The sequence below is a fragment of the Chaetodon trifascialis genome, chromosome 9, assembly GCF_039877785.1.
Source record: "Chaetodon trifascialis isolate fChaTrf1 chromosome 9, fChaTrf1.hap1, whole genome shotgun sequence".
Lineage (NCBI taxonomy): Eukaryota > Metazoa > Chordata > Actinopteri > Chaetodontiformes > Chaetodontidae > Chaetodon > Chaetodon trifascialis.
In genome coordinates, this window is record NC_092064.1 from 12,083,238 (window position 1) to 12,107,606 (window position 24,369).

Below are 24,369 nucleotides of genomic sequence, written 5' to 3' on the forward strand. Positions count from 1 at the left end.
AAAACAAAGTTGTGCTGGTGTGTGAGCTGAAAAGGGATGTTTAACGGGGTAAACTAGCTGTGGGATGAATGAATTAATGAGAATAAAAGCAAACCAAATGATGAAAAACACAAAAATCTGAACTTTATTTTTAATGTATTAATAGAAAATTATAGGGATGTTACATTAGAGCACATTGTCTTAATCTTAAAGTTCAGTGCTGACAAAAAAAGCTCATGTACAAACTCAAAATGTTTTTATGATATTAAACCAACAGTATGTGTCAGTTACTGTGAAGTCATGCATGCTGACACATGGGAGTCCAGAGCATCAGGACAATCGATATTTAGACATAATCAGGAGGGTTTGGTAGCAACTCTTTTATTCTTACCATATTACCTTATATTAACAGCAGAATTAGCCAAATATATCAAATAAGTCAATGTGACTTTAAGAGAGACAACAATATATAAAATGCTGACACTTCATTTCCAGACAGACCGACCAGGTCTTTGACCGTTCAGCCCTGCATCATCAGTGCTCTCTTTGCCTTGTGAAGGTTCAAGTAGGTTTTCCGTGCTGCCATGGGGCGACTTTCAGCTTTCAGAGTCCATGATGAAGGTCTCAAAGTTGGGGTTGAGCTCAGACACCAGTGCATCCACAAAGTCCTCAATGGTGGGCCGTCTCTGCAGCATCCCTGCCACACAAAAACACAAAGCAGCAGGTTTTAGGGTGTGTGTCCAACGCATGTCTGTCTCTGGCTATTATCTCTCACTCCATCTCACCTCAATCTGACAGGAAACGTGCGGCTTTTTTGGAATTTAAGACGAAGCCACTGCAGTGGTTTTACAAAACAGACACTGTAAGGCGAAAAACCCCCAACCAAACCAAAAAAGTTAAGGAATCTTTTGAAGCACATGCTATTTTTATCCCGAATTAAGCTGAAATCCAATTATATGTATGGATACAGGCTGCCACTCCTGAGACTTCTGCTCTAATTGCAGTTCCCCTGCAATGTCCTCATCATGAGTATAATGTATTTTAAGGATGGTTTTATTTTTAACATTTACATCTTGTATTTTCTTGTGTTTAGTCAGGGCAAAGTTGCATTCCAATGAGTAAAATTATAAGACTAGTATAAATGTATTATATCCAATCATTTGTTCTGCCCCCTCACACATTCTCCTTCTTGCACTGAAACTCAGAGAACAGCTCTGCAGATACCTTTAACAGGCCTCAGATGGTGATATGACCCAACAGACTGCATGTCGTAAAACACGGCCATGAAGTTCTCAACATCTTCCACTCCTGCCTTTCACAAAAGGCATCCTGGTATCCACATTTATAGTGCTTTAAATGGGATGTCACACACTCACACAGCGTGGATACACCAGCCTGTGAGCAGTGCCCTAGAGCAAATATGAGTGTGCAGCCGGCGAGCAGGCCCTGGGAATGTCTGCTTGTGTTTTGAGAGCCTGTCTGCCAGCTCATGCGTGGAGGACTCCCTCGCTCACTTTACAATTCAGCTGCACGCCCGCTTTGAAGTCAGTTCATTTCCCCTTGTGTAGCTGCCAATGTAAATAGGCCCCCTCCCCCTCTTTCCTGCGTCGGTCACCTCCAACGCGCACACACACACACACACTCAAACACAAGCATGTCTGCACAGGCACACATGAACTGAGATGCAAAGAGTTTCACACAGCGATCCTGAACGCACGGACACGCAGCAAGATAAGGGCGGTCAAACACGCACAGACGTGCACGGGGAGTCTCGGTCGCTGCCATCCTGAAACTGGCTCAGCAGGTAGACGCTGACTGCCAGCCTGCAGTGAATGGCCTTGCCTGAGAGCACCAGAGAAGGGATTATCATCTCCTCTTACCCACCAGTTGCACCCTGCCCTTTGGCTACAAGATGATACCAACATGCAGGGGTCCCCAAACACACCACAACCACAAGGCCCCTGCATCCCTGGGAACAAGGCAGCCACATGAAAGCCATGATTTCCAACCATAAATGACAGGCCAAATTAAAGAGCTGCGGGATGTTGTTGCTGTGACCAACGCTGACGTCTGACGGCCCCTTTAAAGCGGAGACCAAAACGGTATGAGCAGCTCAAGATGCATTACAAGGCGTTAATAGAGAGGATATTGAGGCCAGCTTATCAAGTTACGCTTAAATCCATCGTCAGAGAGCTGGCATTGTAAGGAAATACAATTTACACAACTGTCATAGAAAAGTGCCTAAGTATTGTAATTTCAATCCTGGATTTCAGTCCAAGACGACGTCATGGTGTCGGAGGTGAAAGGGGACATGTTCAGCTAAATATACGCACGGGACATCAGTGTTTTTAAGAGTAAAATTCAGGCACTTTTCAAGCAATTTCAAGGTACCTAAACCAAAAATTTCCCTTTATCACCACATTTAAACTGTGCAACTGCTGAAAATCAAGTTTACAGAATTTCTTCACACCCATTGCTATCAATGTATATTAATACTGTATTTTACCTGCTGTTCATATTAACTTTGATTGTACATTGTAATAATATTATTTAATACTCGCTCATTTCGAAGCCAGGAAACAGCAAACAAACGTGAGGAAGGGATCAATCCATTTGAAATATAAAAGATTTTTAACAGATCAAATAAAGATCCCCTCCAGACATGTTTTAAGATGTATATAAAATACTCTGATTTAAGTAATAATTTGTGTCTGATATGGATTTGATGTCAAATTATGCTCATAGGCCTGTCTCTTCCAACTGTAATTTCAATGACCACCTACAAATTTTCCACTTTCTACTGTCAAACTCTGCACACACACCATTCTGCACACACGTTAAACTGCAGGAACAAGAAGAAAAATCCATTTTTCAGTGGATGTATTTCAAGCAGCAGACTCAGTGTCCAGAGCCACACTAACAGCTCTGTACTAAGGATGCTAACAGCAGAGCGCTAACATGCTCATAATGACAAAGTGAACATGCTGAATGCTTCGTTTTTCTAATAAGTAGCAACTGGACAAGCAGAGACTTTAAGTAAGTAAATGATACAGACGGTGTAATAATGTATCAAGTAGAGTGTTTTCATTTCACCAAATGTGGCTTATATGAAACAATGTATCAAAATTTTATTTATGTTTCGTTTAGTCACGTTCGCCAACTAACTTCCTCACTCTCTCATCTGGTGTGTCCTGTGTCGCCACTGACGGGTGACCAAGAGAAACACTCTGTTACCGTGAAAAAACTCAGGGATTTGACCATTACCAAAATGCATGGTAACAATTACACGTGGATGAGATATTTTACTGATCCTTGCATAAATCTTTTGAGTTGCCAGAGGTAGTCCCCTCCCCGTCACGACATCAGTGTAAGTGTAAGAAACAAGCGCGCAGGTACACACATGTTCTGACATGACACTTGTTTACTTGGTTCAGACGCAGCTGTGGGTTCAGCTACAATTTGAGCTCTCTATACTCTGTCTGCAGCGTCAGCAGCACTTTCTCTAACAGATGTCATTTCCTGACTGTGTATGCAGGCGGGGATCTGATGTCTGGAGCCTCGCCTGCCACAGGTTAGTGTGTTAAACAAGCAAGGTTAACTTGACAAGAGTGATGAGAGAGGTGGAGGGAGAGGAGGAGGGGAGAGAAAGAGAGGGCGAGATGGAAAGGGTAAAGTCAGGTAAACAATAGCGCCCTCGTCGGCTTCTCATCACCAGCAGCTCGGGGTGTCAGCACCTGGGTCTCACACAGCGGCCGACAGTAGATGAAGAGGGGCGCAACAATACGCAGTGAAGAGTGAGTCTTTTCTCAGCCCAGATCCCTGGGAGAGTTTGAGAGGAATGCACAGATAAACTCAAAGTCATAACAACACAGCGGAGGAGTATCTGATCTGAGAGGCTGCTTTTATACGTGCACACAAGGAGGTGGAGCCGAGTCTGACAACACAGAGCGGCGGCGTACAATCAGTGCACTATGAGAAGGTAAGCACTGCACCACACAGAGAAATGATGGAGTCCACGCAGGGTCAACGACAGCATGAATCACTGCGGTGTGTGCAGAAAGCCCTCGACTTCTACCATCATACAAACCAAGACAGTGGATTAATTTGGATGGCATTACTCATTCCATGGACAAACACTCACACTCAGCAGTATTCAGCCATGAAACTAGTTTTATTTGTTCAGGTTTAGAGATTTCCTCCTCCACCCAAACACAACGGAGGTGATTAGAATTCTATTTGTGGTGCCCGAAGCTTTGACAAATGACAATTCAACAGCAACATGTCCTAAAAAGCAGCCACATGACAGCAACAGGACCCTGCCACAGCACAGATACAGCACCGGTCTCCCCGCGTGCTTGACAGCATCACGGTGGGCAGAGACATACGCTCAGCCTTGGCGACGCACAGAGGAAAACCAGAGCCAAACTAAACATAGGCCGTGCTTTGTGTCCATTGTATGGAAAGCCTTAGGACAGGGGCTTTGCCATGTGAGTCATCTCGGATTTAAGAGTTTCCATTTCCCCTCATAATGGCACTGACAGAGCCATTGAGGGACGAGGATTCTACCCATTACAGCCATCTCAGGGCCTGCAGCGTTCGCCAATTTGGCCAGCAGAGTTAGTGTAAAATGGCAGACACATCACGAACGAAGTATTTTAAGATTAAACAGCGGCTCTTTCTCGACGACAAATTGCTGATTAAGAATGCACCAAATCCTGCCTTACAGTTACGCACACATACTGGCCACTGAACAGCCCCGCTGGAGCTGTTGGCGGTGGAGTATCGTTGCTCGAGGGTGCTTCAGGAGCACTTGTTGGAGAAGGAAAGTGCACCACTCATTCTCTACGCCCGCCCAGCTTTTCAAGGCTGGGGTGGGTACGTTCAAATCGCAGACCCTCCACTTCATCTTCTGGTCTGAAATAGTTATATTCTCAATACAGATCAGAGAGAATTCTTTCCATTGAGGAATGGAAACTCATTTTATATGGACAGCGACCTTAAATGCAGCTCTTGGCTTTTCCACTATTTCCACTCGCTCAGAAGAGCTACTAAACATGTAAATCCAAGTGATCGCCCTCTGATCGCTAAAGCAAGCACTAATATTTCTCTCCAATTGCACTTACATACATTCAGAGAGAGAATAAATTCCTTCAAGTAAACAGAGCTTTATCTCTCACAGGAGAACATACACAGCTTGCACAGAACCATTTATTTAGTTAAAGGGTGGTGGGCGATGGGTATCAGTCAAATGAAGACCTTTGTGGCTGGCTAACAGCTCTGAGCCTTGCTAATGACAGCTCTAGGGACAAGAGCTCAGCAGAAATACTTCAGAACTGCTGCCCCGGCTGCAGCTACTGCTGGCTCAACTTATCAAACATCTGAGTCACCGCCTACAAAGAGTTTTTCTGTCACAGATAAAGAAATCGCGAGTCAACTGTCTGATGACCGACATTCTTCTAAAAAACGTTAGACAAAATATGGGTTTAATTTTGATCGTTAGTCGAGTAGCACAGCTTTTCTATTAAACACACTATATTCATTTCCGGGCTCCCTGAAAGTAAGTGCAGCAAGCACTTTTATTTGTACCTGCGTTCTGCTCGATGAGCACTGATCAGCACTGCCAGCAAGTGTCTTTAGGCGCTCAAAGGCTTAGCTCAAACTGGTTGTTTTATAAGAGCTATTGATCCCAGTCCCATGGGCTTGGCTATGTTCTGTTCTTTCATGATTTAATTGGCTGCTTTTATAGGCCAATTACACCCACTTGCAACTTGGAGCGAGCTGCGGTATGCCACGTTTCACGTTTAAAACAAACAAACTGCAGCTCACAGCTCAGCCTCAACTTCATTACCTCTGTGGCGTCATATTCCCAGTATGTGCATGAAACAATATTCATGCAGCTCTATCAGATCAGATTTGATGCTCACGCATTTCAAAACACATTTCTGCGTGCTTCAGTAGCTGTTCAGCCGCAGCTCATAACCATTCGAAACATGTCGAGGTGTGAAAAGCAGTTACCTCTGTCAAACCTGGAGGCGAACCTGAGGCTCGCTGCCTCTGTAATTACACCTTTGAAGTTCAGGAAGCTTCTTCTACAAACAGCACTTAAGACAGGCCCAGAATGCAAGAACGACAAGGGTGATGACAAACATTGCACTGGGAAGCTGCTGGGTACGCGCCTTAACAAAACAAAACAGAAAAAAACTTCAATTTTGTTTTAATGTACGAAAAAATCTCCACCTAAAGCAGCATGACATTAATCTGCATTAAAGTGCAGAAATCAGATTTATGCAACCTAATGTCCACAGTGAGACTATAAAAAGTATGTACCTCACATCTAATGGTATTTATGCAAACAGATGGTTAGCCACGCAAGCAGTATGTCACACATTCATGGCCGTCAGAGGATGAATCCTACTGACTTTGATTATCCACTGACTTCCTCTCGCGCCACCATGAGCTTCATTCTTGTGCTTTGAAGTGAAATATTCTGACAACTTCTGGTTAGATTGGCAGGAAATTTGGTGAAGCTATTCATGACGCCCTAAGGGTGAATTGTAATAACTTTGGTGACTTTCCCTAATTATCTATAAAAATTTAATTTCTCTGGTAACTTGGTTTATGGCCAAATGCCTGCAGAACTGCAGACATTCCCATCAGTCTCAGCTCTGCTTTGTGTTCAGCGCTAATTAGCAAAAACTGGCATGATAAACTGAATATGGTAAACATTACACCCGCTAAACATCAGCATGTTAGAAGCATGTGAAACTGATCATGTTAGCATGCATTTCTGCAACTGCCATGTTTATTTGAAATTCATCCATTTGGCTGGATTTCCATCACATAAAAGCTACAACAAATTGCCATCTGTGTCTACGGCGATGATGAGTACCTCTTCGAATGTTACAGGACTTTTATGACTTTTTTCTTCACAGCGCTGCGGTCATAGAAAGGCACTCAGTCAAGGATACGACAGCTCCCTCTGAACCTGGGCTGTATCGACCACTAAAAAGATTAATTTCATCACAAATCATGTCTGCTCTTAAGTAAAAGCTATAAATTGATATTAATTATTTGCTGCGTTACATCTGAGGTGTGAAATCCAATCTTCTCCTGTTCTGACAGAACCATACATCACTGTCACAAATGTGCTGTGGGACTGTGCAGACCACTGCGCTCTTGGGGTTTATTAACAACTATGCACGCAGTCATAAGAACATAAATGTATTTTCTTTCTTTCTTTCTTTCTTTCTTTCTTTCTTTCTTTCTTTCTTTCTTTCTTTCTTTCTTTGAAATGTATGATTTTAATGTATTTTTATGCTTCTGTAAAGCACTTTGAATTGCCTGATGTATGAATTGTGCTATACAAATGAATTTGCCTTGTCTTACTCAGTCAGGCTGCCTCTGGACAAAGAACTATCAGGGTCCCGAGACTCGGCTACCGAGTCCAAGTAGATCCATTTTCTGTGCTCGGCGGTCGGGGCTATGGGAACCGTCTGGGCCATGAAAGCCCTCTCTGTAGCAGGAGCCGAGCTTCAGTTCAGTCAGTCGATCACCTTTCACTTCCCTCTTACTCTCACTTTTCCTCTGACTCGCTCACTCAGTCCTGATGCTGCTGGCCTGGATTTAATGCCTGGGTTTACATTTCAACACCGTCCTTTCCTGGGAAACATCCAGTAGTGGGCAGGGAGCCACGCAGATAAAGACTGGCCTCTGATTAGCCTTGCTGGGTCTGCTCCGGTTCCCTGCGTGCCCCCTCTACCACCTCGCTGAAGGGGATAGCAGGGAAATGTTACACACCTCCATTTACAAGGGGTTTTGTTTGAAAGGATTATGTGTAATGGTTGGATCTGGATCCTGTGTCCTTCCTCTAGTCTTGTGGTCTCTTCTGGCCTAAATACTGCTTTAGACATAAAAGAGCCCTTCTCATTCTCTTCAAAATCCTTTTCCATTCCCCGATAGGAATTCAAGATGGTCGCTATGAACCTCTCAACCCCATAGCAAATAATGGCGAAACGCTAAATGTTTCAGCACATGCGCTGATGCAGTTTTATAACTCTGACTACGGCTTTCATGATGCTAAAGTAAATTATGAGGACATATGTAGCCATCAAAATGGCAAGGCTGCTGGACGAGTGTCCTTTCAGAATGTGGAGATGTTTTACCTTAGTTTGAGCATTTCTCCAGACATGGAATACGTTTTATGATTATGAAAGACAGAAGTAAAGAAAGAAAGAAAGACGTTTGAGATGATCATAAATAAAAATAAAAATAAATCAGGTCATGAATGCTGGTGCACAAAGTGAAACTGCACTGCAAACTTTATTACAGAAAACTGCCAAATATGTGAAACTGGAACGACACATCTCGTCATTTCAAGGCTCTTTTAATTTGATCTGCATTTTCTGTTAAAAATTAATTTATTTTGCTTAGGTATTATTCCATAGGAAACATTTTTACAGGCTTGAACAATGACTTATGGCAGGGAGAGACAGCCAGAGGGATCAATATGACCCTGATAACCACGGTGCACACAGGGCCTTGGCCTATAATTAGAGTAGCATTCACTTCAAAGGGAGCCATAAAAGCAAATACTGTCGGTTCAACAGCAGTTAATTGGTCAGTAGATTTAATAACCAGGATCTGATCTGTTGGTGGTTGTAATTTCAGAGGCTGGGTGCAGCCCTGGTTGGAGCTGTCAGAAGGACAATCCAAAGGAGCAGGGAGGAGGTGACCCTGAGGGAGAGATTTACAGTACACTCCCAAATGTCACCTGATATTACTACTCCCTCTCTCTTCTCCCTCCTCTCACCTCCTCTTCTGTTGTCCTGCCCAGACATGCCACAGTGACTGCTCCACGAAGGAGGAAGTCATGGGAAGATAAAGAGAAGGCAGAGGACAGCAGGAGGAAGTCGTTTTCTATTTGCCACAGCTTCCACTAGAAGCACATAACTCGATTAATTATAGTTTGATGGTTACAAATTTGGAGAAAAACGAAAGACACACCACAAGACTAAGAGCTCATGGCCATGCTAGTGGCTCTGTGAGGCTGCACATTAGTGCTTTGAGCTAAATGCTAACATCAGCATGTTAACATACTCACAATGACAATGCTAGCAGGCTAATGTTTAGCAGGTATATTGTTTATCATATTCACCACTCTTTAGTGAGTTAGCATGCTAACGCTTGCTAATTAGCACTAAACACAAAGTACAGCTGAGGCTGACAGGAATGTCATTAAAGTACTGGACAAGTGGCAAAGTCAGGCAATCACCAAATCAATAGGAATCATCCTCTGAGGATCATGAAAGTCAAAATTTCATCTTAATCTATCCAATAGTTGTTGACATATTTCAGTCTGGATCAACCATGGCTAGCATGGCTAAAAAATGTAGCTGATCTGAAGTGGTTACACGCCAGTCTGTGTTTTCAGTCCTACAGAGTCAGCAGTTTTTAGGTTTGAAACCCATAATCATCCATGTCTGTGTTTCCTGCCTCCTGCATTTGTTCCGTGCTTAAAAAAAGAAGCAGCATAATGTCATTTAGTAAACATGCTTTTAGCGCAGATCAAATAAATGACCTCAGAAAAGGGCTGGGCGAGCGTTAACGGCTGCCAGACGAAGCTGATTCGACGATTTATACTACAGCAGCCTACCACAGCAGGACTGGCTCCGTCTCTGGGTTCACAAAGCTCATGTAAACAAAGATAAGAAACCTTGGGAGGTGTGGCAAACTGGTAAATATGTGTCATTGTGGGAGCAGATGCACAGAGTGGGCCAAACCACAACAGCAGCAGCAGCAGCTGTGAGCACCTACAGCTACAGCCTGACTAATGGACTCACAGCTGCTTCAAGCTGATGACAAACTCAAGCTTCCAGGTGATCAGGTGATGCAACACAATACTTCACCGGTGAGGTTAAAGGGCGGTAATGGCCCTCGAGAAATCCTGCCAATCTTACTTAATAGATAAATTACTAGTTGCTCCAAATTATTACAATTGACTGACAATCCTTCCTTTGCAAAATCAACCCAAAAAATAATGTATGTTATTTTCTGGTTTGACTGGAAAGTCCCATCATTCACCATAACCAATGGTTATTTAAATTTTTCCCTGACACACCTGGAATGGAAATATCAATAAGAGGAATTCATGGGACTTAATAACAGTGTGCTAGAAATGTTTGGATTTCTGCCATCAAAAAAGTGAAATCTCTGCAAAATAATTAGTGATAATGTTATATTTCCCCCTTTTTTCATGCTGTTACTTTGAATTGCGTATGCATCGTCACTATGTAACAGGAGAAAGGTGAATTTCTGCTTCCATGTATTGTTTTTCTGCCTTTATGTATGTAATTATTTATTTATTATGACATTTTTATTGCTTCTTCCGATGTAATCCTGAAAATATGTTTGTTTTTGCAATTTGCTCACAATACCTTCATTATCTAATTTTTATGTGTGGACACTTTGCCACCAAGGATGGTTTTCTGCCTCATGCTACGAGACTGTGGGAAAAATTCAATTCAACAGCATTATGTTACAGTAATTATACACAACCGATTTCACTGGTGCTCCTGGAAGGACTGACACTTTAAATCCTACACTGAAGGAAACCTGGAGATGAACTCTGGGGAATCCTAAAGCTCTTAAACTGTGATACTATGCGAGGGGGACGACTGAAGGCCATAGGGTCAAAACGTCAGCTGGGAGTCCAAAAATAGTGGAAGGGGACCTGAGGCCTAAAAGCTGCACTTTGAGATGACCTGGCGATAAAATAAAGTGTTTTACTGACTTTTATGGGCGAAAGTGAAAAGATTCTTTCAGCATTTGGGTTGGAAAAAAAAGAGGACAGACGTGGTAAATTACCTTCCACCATCAGCATGGGCTCCTTGGCCCCTCCGTGGGCCAGCATCTCCCGGCGGTAACGCTCACCCATGTCCCTGACAAAATGATAGACAAACACAGAGGAGACACAGATTCGGTTACAGACACCTGTATTCTCCCCTGTCAGCCCTCCTGGGACCCCAGGGCCAAGTCTCCTGAGCTGCCTGTTCACAGCAGACAGGTGACAGGAACCAGAGATCTGACAAGTGCAGGTGGAACTAAAACAATCTTAGAGGGAAAGGGAAGACATAAAAACAGAGAGACAGCAAAGGAAAAGAACAGAAAGAGAAGAGAGGCAGAGGGAAAACACTGCAGGGCTCCACTCGATGGAGATAGGGTCGTTTTTCAAAATAAAGCCTTTGTGCTTCGTCCGGGGGCAAACACTTGTGATAAGGGAGGGTCTGGTAATGTGGATGCTGGTGGGAGTCTGTGAATTACAGCAGGCACCTGCCAAGCCAGCGTGGGCTTCATATTAATGTCATATTCAATGTCAGGCAGCAGAGACTTTAACAGTGTCCAGACAAGGCGGCCTGTCAAGAGGCATCTGTCTCAGCGTGCGAAACACAAAACAGGTTTATGCCGTGCCTTTACACCAGGTAATTAACTCTCCCACCATGAACACAAGAGTACAAATGACTGTAGAGAGAATCAAGACTGTGGGTTAATCAAAGCAGATCTCACGTCTCTGTGGAAACTGAAGTACAGGAGCTGAATGAGTGATTGATAACTTTTCAGTGTAGCTCGTGGCCTCGTGGTTTCTACTGTTGGACACCATTGTCATGCACTATAGTTAAATCAGTGATTTCCATGTTTTGGCACTTTCTCTGCCTGCTCAATTTCATAGTTTGTTATTGAATTTGTAACCTCAATTTCCACAGTTCAGTAAACACAGACGGGGTCATGAAATTAAAAACAGAATCTATGGTAAAATGCACAATAGTAACCTCCATCAGACCCGTTCCCCCAGTGTGTTCCAGCTGCATATGGAAGCTGCGCAGTGTTGTGTTACATCAAATTCACTGATAATCTTTTCTTCTTGAGTTGTTGAAACTGTATTCATCCATCAAATGATTAGACGCTTTCTGATGACTAAGTGTGCTAAAAAAAAAAAAGCTCGAGCAAGCAAGCAGCTGTCTCACCTGTTTAAAGGATCCTGAAGGAAGCACTGTTTCCACACCATGGAGGCCACGGCGCGGGACATGAGGTAGGAGTAGTACTTGGCCCCATAACCAATCAGGTGGCTGAATCTCAGCTGCCATGCCTGTAGTGGAAATGTAAAAAATGAAGCCAAAACATTACCAGCTTCACCTTCTATCTCTTTCTATTAGGGTTGATAAATGAAAAATGTCATGACTTTGTGGGATACAGTGTGTGTGGTGAGTGAGCGTGGGAGAGGGCGGGCGTCACAGAAGCTGTCCCATGACCTCGGCTAAATCAGAGCCGACCTTCCGTCAGTTTTAGTTTTGACACTGGAAATAAATTGAAGTGGGAATCAATTAAAGAAATGTTTAAATTGCTTCTAATGTCTTTCCTGACGTCATCATATTGATGGAATAAACACACCTTTCCTCCAACAAACCTGCCGGCTCCCTCTTTAAAGGACAACACATGGAAATTCCTAAATGGTAGAAAGCCCCCTTCTCCTCTGCTCTGTTCTTCCTGCAGTCGCCTGAGGGGGCCCCTCTCCATATCTATAAAGACGAGCTCTTTTATGATCTCTACAAACGGGGACTCTGGGGAATTCAGCTGGCAAACACTCAAACATTCAGCCATTTAGAGAAGACAGCAGCTGTCACAGTTAACAAAACCATAACAGACTGCAGACGCCTCTCTCTACCTCCACATAAAAAATAATGATAACTTTAAGCATGTTAATGATTTAAACTCAAACTGAATCAAAAGATGGAGACGAATTACTGTATGTACTGTGTTTGTGCACAGATGCTTCAGCACCAGATTGAGAGAAAACGGCGTGTTTTGCTGTACATGGTGATTACAGTGACTTCAATCTCTGGACTTCTGATGATGAAAACATCTTAAAAAGCAGAATGCTGTTTCTACTCCTGTTATTAAGTGGATTTTTTTGGCCAGTTGGCGGCAGCAGTAAAAAGCTGTGAGCACAACGTTGACATATTATCACCATAAAGTTATTATACCTAACTTTACAAGAGCAGCAGCTATGAGGTAACATATATTGGGAGTGTTCTGATGAATTTAACCCTGATATTCACTTTGCATTTATATACATAACTTTTATTTAACCTCCAGGGGCAAATATCTGGCTATGAAGCTGCTTAATGCTCCACTATGTTCACCAGCTGGCCACTAACTTTGTCTCCTGTTCGGTGCAGAGGAAAAAAAAAATCGACAGTAAACAGTAAAGCTGTGGGCCATAAAACCAAAACAGGGGATTAGAAGATGCTAAAGACCTCCATAGAGATAAGAGGAACAGCAGTGTCAGGTGATAATTCACTACAAAGCAGCTCCTTTCACTTTACCCATAGTCATGTGATCTATTGTTTATCCAAAAATACTAATCTGGCAAGACTCGCTAAAATCGAGATCTTGCTTTAAAGGGAGACCTGAGCACATACTTTTATAAGGCACGGTATACTTTAAGAAACTATGGCAATGATATTCTAAAAGTTGATTAAAAGTCTGTCTCTTTAGTTTGGATTATGCTGACAGGGTGGTACTGTGAAATCCTAATCTTTGTCTCTGCGTCTACATTTGACTATAAAAGACTGAGGACAGAGGTAGACCGTATAAAAACTGTACATAACACGCACTTTCCTGAGAAATGCCTTCAAAATGATGTTTCTGGATGACAAAGTGTACTAAACTTTGAAACAGCTGTTTGAGAGCTTAAAATTGGGGCTGCTCATCTTCAGCGTGATGGGACAGAGCCCCATGCTCTGATCCGGGTGGTCCAACAGCGTTAAAAATGCTTAAGCTCCAAAGTGTCGGCTTGACGAGACTCTTCTGGGCCGCAGTGACTTTAATAAGAGTAAATAGCACTCCTGAGAGGAGCTCTGGCTCAGAAAGGCATGGGCAAGCTGCAGCTGACCGAGTTTGCTTTGTCAGCTGAACGCAGCAGCGATACAGCGCTTTGGGTCGTGTTAGTTAGAAGTCTGTTTTAGCTGTTTGGAGTTCATTAAGATTCATATGAAACGGAAGATCAGAACACGCTGACAAAAGATTATTCTGACGCATTCAAACAAAATGAACTGATATATTGAAAAAAGTCAAGAGACTGCAGTTTTGTGTTTTTCTTTTGTTGCTTAATTTGAATTTGAAAGCTATGAGAAAAGCCAGCAGACTGTTTGATTTGACTGTTTTTCTGACTTTGGTTGATGGCTGCTGATGTTCAGGAAACAATTAAGCATCTACTGAAGAGCAGTTTGATCTGCTGAGATTCAAACACTCGTCACAACGTGCCACGAAAATGATTTTCAGACTTCCAAGCTCCTCTTTGTCTCCAATCCCTCCACCTCACATCAAATGATAAACTTTTGTGAGTGAGTGCGAGCGGGTGACATGTCGTGATATCCTTTTGATCCTTACACACAAAGGAGGCAAAGTCAGCGTGGGCTTTTTTCTCTGCTCCTCTTGAGAGATAAAAGACATTTTTTTTGTTCCTCATAAACTCAACTCGTGGGGTTTTGTTTGTGGTGCTGAGGTGCAACTTTCACAGGAGAACGTGGATTATATGTGCTTGAACGCGCATTAAAAAACTGCTCAGTTAGGAGAGGAGCAACCACATGGCCCCAAATCGTTCAGGCCAAGAATCACAGATTCAAGAAATGTCAACACAGCCAGCAGAGCATCTTGCTTTCTGCCATTTATTTCCAAATATTATCTTCGGCTCAAGAGCGAGCATGTGGTCTGTGTTACTCACAGCTGATGCTCTCACTCTGCGCTCAGCGGGAAATGATAGCCCTGCTCTATAAACTATACACATGTCAGTATCACCCTAATGTTTATAATCTGGGGCTCTCCGTAACCTATTAGCCACTCAAATGTTCACTTTAATGTGGAAACTTTTCCTGAGCCGTGTTTCCACGAGGACGGGCGAACAGAGAGAGACACAGAGGGCAATTTTAAAAAAGAAAACAAGTTTAAGTCTGTCATTGAAAGATCTAAACAAATCTGTTTTCACTTGCTCTGATCCAGTGATGATCCAATTCAGGAAACCTAAGCGCTGCAATCATCCTCAGTTTCAGCGGAGTTCAGATGAGGGAAAAGGATCCTGCTGTGGTTAGCTGTGCACGCCGAGGCGAAAGTGTCTGTTAGAGCTCTCAGTGTGGTTTGAAACGTTGAAGGGGAACGACTGCGACAGTGGGAAACTATATAACATAAACCACAATCTCTGGAGAGGGAGCTACAAAGCAGGGCAGAGGAGTGGGAGGACTCCAGTAAGGAGCAGCGCTGGCCGGGACGCTGACGTTTTAGGAGAATATACAGCAGTTCTGTAATCTCTATTCCTGATGGCACCCCACATAATTATAGCCCCGAGTAAAAGCTCTATGAAGGCCATTCCCGGCTAAATTATGACTGTGTTCTTGATTCCCTTCTCCCTCCTGGCCTCATCCCCTCGCCCACATCTGCAAAAAGCGGGGTAAAGGGAGAGCTTTTTTCATTAAAGGACCAGAAGGAAGAGTTTCAAATATTTCCCCCAGGGAGGGCTCATTCAAAGTATACCTCTGCTTTGTTATTTTAGCAGGGCTTCAAAAAAAAAAAAAAAGGCTTTAATCCCTTAAACGCTGCTGTGCCTGGGTAAAAGATATAAAACCAGAGAGGAGGAGGAGAGGGAGGAAGGGAAAAGAGAGCAACAAGGATTCCTCAGTCACATTTGTGATCAACTGAGACATAACAAAAGAACTTGCCCCAAATTATCATCAACCTCAAATCCTGTAATCGACCCAAAGGTACAGTCTTACAGAGACGAGCTGCTGGAAAGACGCTAAGTCAAAGGCGGTGTGTTGAACAGCACAAAGGCAGCTGGGAGCGTACCGTGTTGGGCGTATAAGGCAGGCCGTAGAATTTCTGCTGCATCTCCTTCAGGATGTCTGTGGTGGAGCGGTTCTGAGGTTTGCTGTGGTAGATCTGGTCCAAGACAGCATAGAAAATCTGCAAAAGCACAGACTGAGCATCAAGAGACAATAAACACAGTCTGGACATTTAAGTGTGCTGTGCTGGAATAAATCGCCAACTGTTCCGATAATTCATTAATCTGTTTGAGTAGTTTTTTAAGAAATAAAAAGTCACAACTGTCCAATGGAACTGTGTAATCACACATACAAGCACAAATCCAGCAGCCTTTGACAAGAAAAAAAAGATTATTTGGTTTAATAATTTAACCCACAATATGTGACAAACTCAATATTATGAGTGACAGATTGTTCATCACACATTAGAAGTCAAACACACTTTTATCTCTATTTGTAAGTGATGTGTGTGAGCTCGTACCTGCAGCTGAGTGTCTGCAGCTCCGCACACCTTCTTTGACTCACAGAGGCGAGCCACCATACTCTCAGGCAGAGGCTGAACAGATAATGACAAAGACAGAATAAACTGACTGTTTAATATTACTGAAATATCTCTCAACAACCACTGAGTAATGCTTTTGACAGCATAGTCTTCATACAGCTCTTTATTCTGATGGTGTGGGTGTACCTGTCCGGTCTCATAATGCCGTGCAAACTGGCTGATGACTCTATAGTCAGTGGCAAAGTACTCCATGAGGATTGAGGGGACTTCAGCAAAGTCAGTCGCACATCTGGTTCCTGGAGGAGAGATGTCAGAGCTTAGATGGAAGACCGAAAAATGTAAACACAGGATGGTGTGGCCTTCATTCTTCCTGTGCGGGTCAATCCACAGACAGTGCAGACACGGCGCTCGCTCTGTGCATCTCATGAGGATGGTTCTTAAGAACTCATGAGATTTGTGGTGCATTGAGGAAGTCAGGTATTGATATCACCCAGAAATTAAAAAAAAAAACAGGATTGTCCATTGATTTTAGGCTTCAAATACTGTCCGTCCCTTTGACCATCCACACGTTTAAATGTAATATCATGCGCAACATCTGATATGAAAAGTGAATAAGATCGCGTTAGTTTAGTGGCAATGCAGCTGTTGTGAGCTTCAGCACGTCTAAACAGGTGTATCACAATATCGACACAATATCGACTATAGAAACAACCTGAAGTTGAGTTAATGAATACTGTAATTAGTGTAAAAAAAATACTGCGGAGATCTTGAATTACGAGGGAACATATCCATCAACTTTATATGACAGGTGAAACAGCTTCGAATGACAGCCTTGGTAGCCAAAGATAATCTGCAGCTATCCTTTTACATGTAATTAGATTTACCCTTTATTTTCAATTGGCCATACTGCAGTGAATAACCTACAGCTCAGTATCAATACAGATGGACGACATGACACCCCCCTGGTGGCTGGCTGCAGCATAGTAACAACATAATTCTAACTAGAGACATTTTATTAAGTGCATAGCCATCACTTTAAGATACAGACCCATAAAATGTCAAACATGGATCACCTCACACCACATTTGTGCTTTATCTTTCCTTTGCTGGAGCTACTGAATGACACATGTGTACAGGCCTGGCTCCATCATGCTTTTTGGCTGCTTGTCATTTCTATGTAATCTGCTCACCTGTCACATGCTGGTAGCGTGTGCGTCCCAGCATGGAGTGCATGGCGTGTCCCATTTCATGGAAGAGGTTCTCCATCATTCCCGGAGTGAGCAGGGTGGGGGCGCTCTTGGTGGGCTGGGGCAGACTCAGCATCAGCACCACAACTGGAAGCTGGTACTGATCCGTTTCCTGGCACCAGCGGCCGCCACGGATGGTGAAGTGACAGTCCTGGGAAGGAAGAAGGAAGAAGAGGAGGAGGAGGAGGAGGTGGCGAGATCAGAGAGAAGTTATTAATTTTTGATTTGTCTGGTCTAATTACCTTTTATAAGGAATATTTGATCTGAAAACTGAACAGAAAAGAGATGAGTAACATAAAAAGACCATCTTAAAATACAAAGGCCCATTTTCAGAGGAGAAACCAAGATGAACCTGTAAAAACTGTGTATGTAATCACACCTGATGAGGTTTATCTGAGCGGTGGAAAAAGTCACAGTAGATATATCCCAACAGTCCCTCTGTCTCATGTACCACAGCCTGGGAATGCACACAAAGACATAAACACACATTAAAACACACATACGGTATTTAAATCACCCAACAACATATATTAAATCATATCCCATAACATAAAGAGGCACTGACGGCTCTTTAGCACCAAGCACCAGCACAAGCCCGGACACTCTGCACCATTCGTGCCATTTACCAGTTTGCGGACATCGTCACTCCAGACCTCTCCAGCGCCGGGGTGCTCGGACATGAGGGACACGCCGTACAGCTGAGAGAAGAGGTTGTTCAAACCCTCCATACAGGCGCCCAGAGACAGGTACGGACTGTACAGACTGGGCTCTATGTTGTACCTGCCATGAGCAAAACATAAACCAGAACAGAGGAATGGATCATTTGTCCCTCACAGATAGAGGTTACATGTCCCCAAAGACTCTTCTGATTGCAGACTTAAGACTTAATAAAGTTAATTTTGAGACATCGCAATTATCAGCCTATTTGAATTGAGCACATTATTGCCATAAGACTGCTGGGGCTCAGGGCTCTGGGAGGGTTGTTCTTGTCCTTGGGCCACCCATGCTGCTGTAAGGCACTTCAGATAAAGCCCACCAAACCAAAACACTTGTTTAGGCTGAACACCACATCTAGTGTATTATCAGTGACGAATAACAGACTGCTGCAGAGCACGGCTCTGATTACCACACAGGCACGCACGCACACACATTAGATTCATTTCCTGGAGATTTACCTGAACCATAACCACTACTTTCCTAACCATGACCCAGTTATTCACCCCAAAATATAATGATTTACATTGTGGAGACTTGCTTTTTATCCTCATCAAGGAAGGTAAGTCCCACCAATGTGACTGCATAAGCAGATTTATGTCACCAAAACATGAGTAATACACACACACACACAGATCTGTGGCCCACTTCAATACAGTTTGAAGATGTTCCAGTTCAAAAAGCTACTGATGGAAAAGCAGAGATAAAAAGAAAATGATTGAGTGAGTGATCAAGAGAAAAAGCACGACACAGTGATGAGCGTTCGTGAGAGAGATTAACAGCCTTAGGGTCTATATGCCTGTACGTGTGCGTATGTATATCTATGTGTGTGTAAACTCGTGTAGCAGAAAACAGAAGCAGCTCTGGGGAAAACGTTTTTTAATGCAATCAGACTGCATTCTTAATTTCTTGGAGCATCTCCTGCCAACTAGCAGAGCCCCAAACCACGAACAGGAGAAGAACATTTGTGGCAGCAGGAGAGAGACGAGGATCCACTCCCCCTCAGAGGCTCTGGGAACAGTCACCAACACATGGTAACACACACACACACACACACACACACACACACACACACACACACACACACACACACACACACACACACACACACACACACACACACACACACACACACACACACACACACACAATGTGGTGGCTGCTTAAATCCAAAGGACACATGAGGGATCTATAATGTCAGCCATAAAGATCTGCTTAAAACTTCTCTGGAACATTTGGCCCGTCATGTTATTAGTCTCTGGTGTGTGCTGGGAAGGAAAAGTGCAGTTCATTAAGAACAGACATCTGTAAAAAGTTGGAGACACTCAAAGGGACTAATAATAACAGCTGAAGTCAGAAAGTGGCAGCTTGGATTCTGCAGATGGAGTTACTGAAGGACAAAGATGATCACTGTCTGAACGAGTCTGAAAAGACAAACGGGTTTCAGTGACGTGGCGTCGGGGTTGAGGTCTCAAACAGATGAGGAAAAATGTGTAGTCCCTCATGTTCAGGAGCGACAATTTTACCAAATAATGCAGCCACGTGTCAAATGTCGACGCTGGAAACTGCAGTGGAATTCACTGGCAGCTCTGTTTGGAGGACCATAGAGTAAGTAACGCTGGGCCTGAAACGCACTGGGATTAAGGGCCAAACATTAAACGCCACTGCGACAAAGACTGAAAAAGAAAATCAACAGGCTGAAGCAGGATTATACCAGATCCTATTGTACACTTAGAACACTTAGACAACTCCCATGCTTCTCCCTTAACACCTTTTGTAACAGCTGACACCTGAGGATGAGCTGGGACGCAACAACAAGTTACACCTTGGTGGAATATGACATTACAAGCATCTGAAACCAGCACAAAGATACTGATCGAGATGACTTTATCAAATGACAGCAGGCTGAAAAATGTGTTTCATCAGACACCAGCTACTCACCTTTCAGCGCGCAAGACACCGCTGAGGAACGGATGATCCCATGGCATGAGCTCCTGCAACATCACACCGGGAGCGTTTGATTTACGTGTTACATCAAACAAAGGACACGACGATATTGTCATATGTGAAAAGTTACTCACCGAGTTACGAGGGTTCAGTTTTTTCTTCATGTCTCTCATCATCTTAAAGTCTTTGGCTGTTCTGTGAGACAAAAAGACAAAAACAACTAATTGACTTCAGGCATTCATTCCATTTACCCACCTATCTTTACATTTGGGGGGCTATCCCAGCATGCATTTGGCTGAAAGCAGGAAAACACCCAGGACAGGCTGCCAGGCTCATACATTCGTAATTGTAGGTATTTTAGAGTCTCGGGTCCACCTGACTTGCATATGTTTGGGATGTTTGAGGAATTCCAAGTGCACTGAACACATGTGCATGAAAACAGGAGATAAATGCAAACAACACAAACAGCTTGTGACCTTGAATCAACAATGGAAACATGACAAGAACTAATCAAAGCCCGTAAGAGTCAGGAAGTCTGTCGGTCACTCATTTCAGGAAATATGGCCGTCTGGACAACATGCTGTGTTACATGGCCCATCAACTCATGCTCAACTACAAAGGGAAGCACTGACTTCATATTTCACGACACACCAGTCTTTAGACCATATGTAACAGAAATCAGGTCATGATTCAACCATGTACATTGAATATTGGATCTGTTAATTTTTTCACATGTTGGACAAAAGGCGTTGAGACTAGACTGTACCTGTCTGACAGTTTGTCTGTTAACAACTGAAGGAAGCTCATCACCGTCTCTGCAAAGGGCAAGAAAAATTAGGTTGCAGCATGTCAAACTACCTGAGACTCCTTTCCAAATGTGCAGAAAAGGGAAATGTCTTCAGCTTGTATTAAACCTCTAAAATGAGAATTATCTGGTCTCTAGTTTAAAATCATTATATAAAGATAATGCAAATACAAAATGACTCTTTTCACCCTCTCTCCATCAAACCATTTAGTTACATTACAGACTAATGATCACCATGCTGACACTGAAGCAAAAAGACATATTAACCCGGTGTCTTGGCCATTGTCCCCTTTAGGGCTCTGTGTCCGTACGACTCGTAGCCCACCAGTTTGGCCAGTTTGTATCTGCATTTCAGCAGCTCCTCCAGACACTCCATCAGATCTGCATTTGGATAGAGGTAAATCCTGTAGGCAATCTCTCGTACCTATGAGTGGAAGAAAGGACAGATACAGCATGGCATTTAAAGAGAGGCACAGCAGCAAAGGGGCAGAACAAGCAATCTGCTAATGTCATTAACAAGACTGCTCTCGAAAATCATTCTGAAAGGATCTGTTTACTGATCAGGACAGAGTGGACTGCTATCATTTTCAACCTGCCCTCACATCCCAGCCCTATGAGCTGTTACATGGGAGAGGCGCCACCTGCTGAGCAAAAGGGTGAAATGTTGCAGTGACTCAGACCAAATAAAGCACATACCAAGTCATCGGGGGAGTCTGCATGCAATCCCCCGACTTGGATGAAGCTTCCTTCACTTGCAAACTGCACGTGCAGATGCTCAGGAATGGAAGACCTCGCGATCCTGTTGGGCAGGTGAGAGCCGACCAGAAACTCGTTGTTTAGATCCAACAGCTTCACATGAAGGGCGACCGCCTCTTTCCTCTGCAGAGACAACGGCAGCCAGTCCAGTAAACGCCTCACACTGTACATTATATATCACATATATTAAAACATGTGCTATGTTGTTGATGTTGCCTCACCAGTTTGTCATCCAGATGAATTCCACTGATTTCAAAGTCGAACATGAACAACTCCGCCACTCGTCTGGAAAGGCAGAAATACGTCAGTAACTCATCGTCATTTGACAAGATCTTGTCATTCGTTTTTCATATGATTGTGGAAAGAGATAAACAATAAATCCTACATCCACACAGCAGCCTCAACACCTACTTCAGACACCTACAACAGAGTGTATGCTACATGAGATGACTGCAAAATTACCGTGTATCAGGGTCCAGCTGAGCCAAGTCCGGGTTGTTGAGCAGTTTTTTTAGGCTTTGGCATAACTCAACATTAGTGTTCAGCCTGAAACATACAACAGCAAACCTGAATATCTATCGAATGCTACTCATGGTCTGCATGCAGGAAAGCGACTTTTAACCATTATCTCAGTTTTGTAAGCAGTATAATGCAACGTGCTTTCTTTTTTTTGTTTGTTAAGGTGAGATCAATAAATATTTTCTCTTACTTCTCCACAACTGTGCCAATCTCTATGCAGGCCTTCTCTGCAGCCTCACGAAACTTTGGATCTGGATGTGCTACTTTTACAAAGTCCGCCTGTTGAAGGAAGGAAGACTGCGATTTACTTACAACTCTACAGAGAGCACAAGAAGCATTCAACGCACTACAAAGGAGTCGGGGGCAGCAGCACAGGTTCAGACGCTGGGGTCAGAAACTATAATATGGCGTTTGGTTATATCAGATGCTGCACACTGACTTTGAGGTGATGTGTTTGCTAATGAACACCTCTGGTGAAGAGCAAGATATATCAGGAATCTGTTGTATGATAATCAAAATAATGGACTGACCAAACTAAAATATGCTCATGGCAGGACTTTCATTCATTTTTGCTTATATGTTATTGATGATTTGTGATGTGTTTGATATTTTGGATTCTGTTTATGCATCTTTTGTCATCACTGGTAACACAAAGACGTATTTCATGGCCTGGTGGGAAAACAAAGCTTGTTCTATTGTATCTTATTCTATTTCAGCCTCTTTCTGGTACACAGCACTCACCGTGAGGCTGACGCCACCCCCTAAAACGGCGACCTGGGTACTAATGCTGCATGACATGAATATCCACAGTGTATGGTATCTATGAAATGGTATCATTAGCCTGTTACAATGCAAAGCTTTAGCACATTTTGGGTGTTGAACTCACCAGATCAGCCACTTTACACAAACCATCTGAGAGCTGGTCAAAAGACTGGACTGTCTCAACGCCTGGAGGACAAGAACAAGCCTTTTCCACCAGACGCTCAGTGTTGATGAGAGCTGCCTTTGTGGCTACCTGGAAACCTGCAGGACAGCTGAGCTCTGGCACTCCAAACAAGCCCTGAAAGCAGAGGTCACACACACACACGCACACGCACAGGGGGTGTCATGACATTTTTACCAAGAACTGATCCAGCTCTATTTACATTATTTCACTGAGGCTGTACGCATTGATAGCAGTGCTGTCACTCAACACACTGAAGACAAATACAAACCCCGTTTTTCTCGAACAAGTTCAGCCTCCTTTGAGTTTTGGCATTGAAAGCAGCTCCAACAGGAGACCATGTTGTGACATTTCTCCGAACATGTGTCCATAAGCTTCTGTGCTTTACAAAGTAAAGCAGCCTTTTACACGCAGACATGTTGTATTAAGCCTGCTGTGTGTCCTGCTGGCGTCTACTGAAGCCTGTAGTGTTGACAGTGGCTCACAGAGGACATGCTAAACTTTAGCTTCAGTTAGCCTCTTCGTTCGAGCCGGAAATGGAAATAACTAATGTAAATAACGTTCATATAATCTAAACCTTGTTCTTCAGGGAAAGTAAACGCTAACTTGTTTTTTTATTTATTTATTTTTCTCATGTGTCAAGCTGCGTACCTGTCCATCCAATACACACAACTGCTCACATGTTAGCTCACTGGCTATCTCTGCACGACTGTCGCAGGTGGTATTTTCGTGAAAAATAACACTACATATATAAATACGTATCGAAGGAAGCCATATTCATTGCAAATTAGTGTTTTGTCACTACGTTTATTACACGAAATAATGCTCTATTTTTCTAATGGTGCTGTATAACAATTATTTAAAAAAATAAAACCAGGCGAAAGTGCGATAAGGTACCGAAAAACAATCGCACAATGACGTCACACAGAAACGACGGAAGCTACTTATTTTCCAAGCCCTTCACACTAAAGGCAGGCTAATTTTCTAAATACGAACACATAGCTCAATATCTATGTGCTGTGTGAGAATGGTATTTATGTACAGGCCTGCAACATGTTCTGAACACGATAATGAGAACCACACTTCGG

At 43.2% G+C, this 24,369-nt stretch overlaps 1 protein-coding gene across 1 annotated transcript; it reads right to left on the reverse strand.

Moving 5' to 3' along the window:
* Positions 1-99: 99 nt before the first annotated feature.
* On the reverse strand, positions 100-24,186 carry LOC139336026 (mitochondrial intermediate peptidase-like). Its single transcript, XM_070969875.1, has 19 exons — positions 23,553-24,186; positions 23,225-23,398; positions 22,529-22,617; positions 22,282-22,365; positions 22,041-22,104; positions 21,760-21,942; positions 21,331-21,487; positions 21,025-21,073; positions 20,393-20,453; positions 20,253-20,305; positions 18,224-18,377; positions 17,977-18,054; positions 17,541-17,748; positions 16,537-16,646; positions 16,330-16,404; positions 15,874-15,990; positions 12,000-12,121; positions 10,843-10,916; positions 100-676 (listed from the first exon to the last, which is right to left on the reverse strand). The coding sequence occupies exons 1-19, from the start codon at positions 23,697-23,699 to the stop codon at positions 576-578; spliced, it is 2,100 nt and encodes a 699-aa protein (XP_070825976.1). The 5' UTR covers positions 23,700-24,186; the 3' UTR covers positions 100-575.
* Between the last annotated feature and the right edge of the window lie 183 nt (positions 24,187-24,369).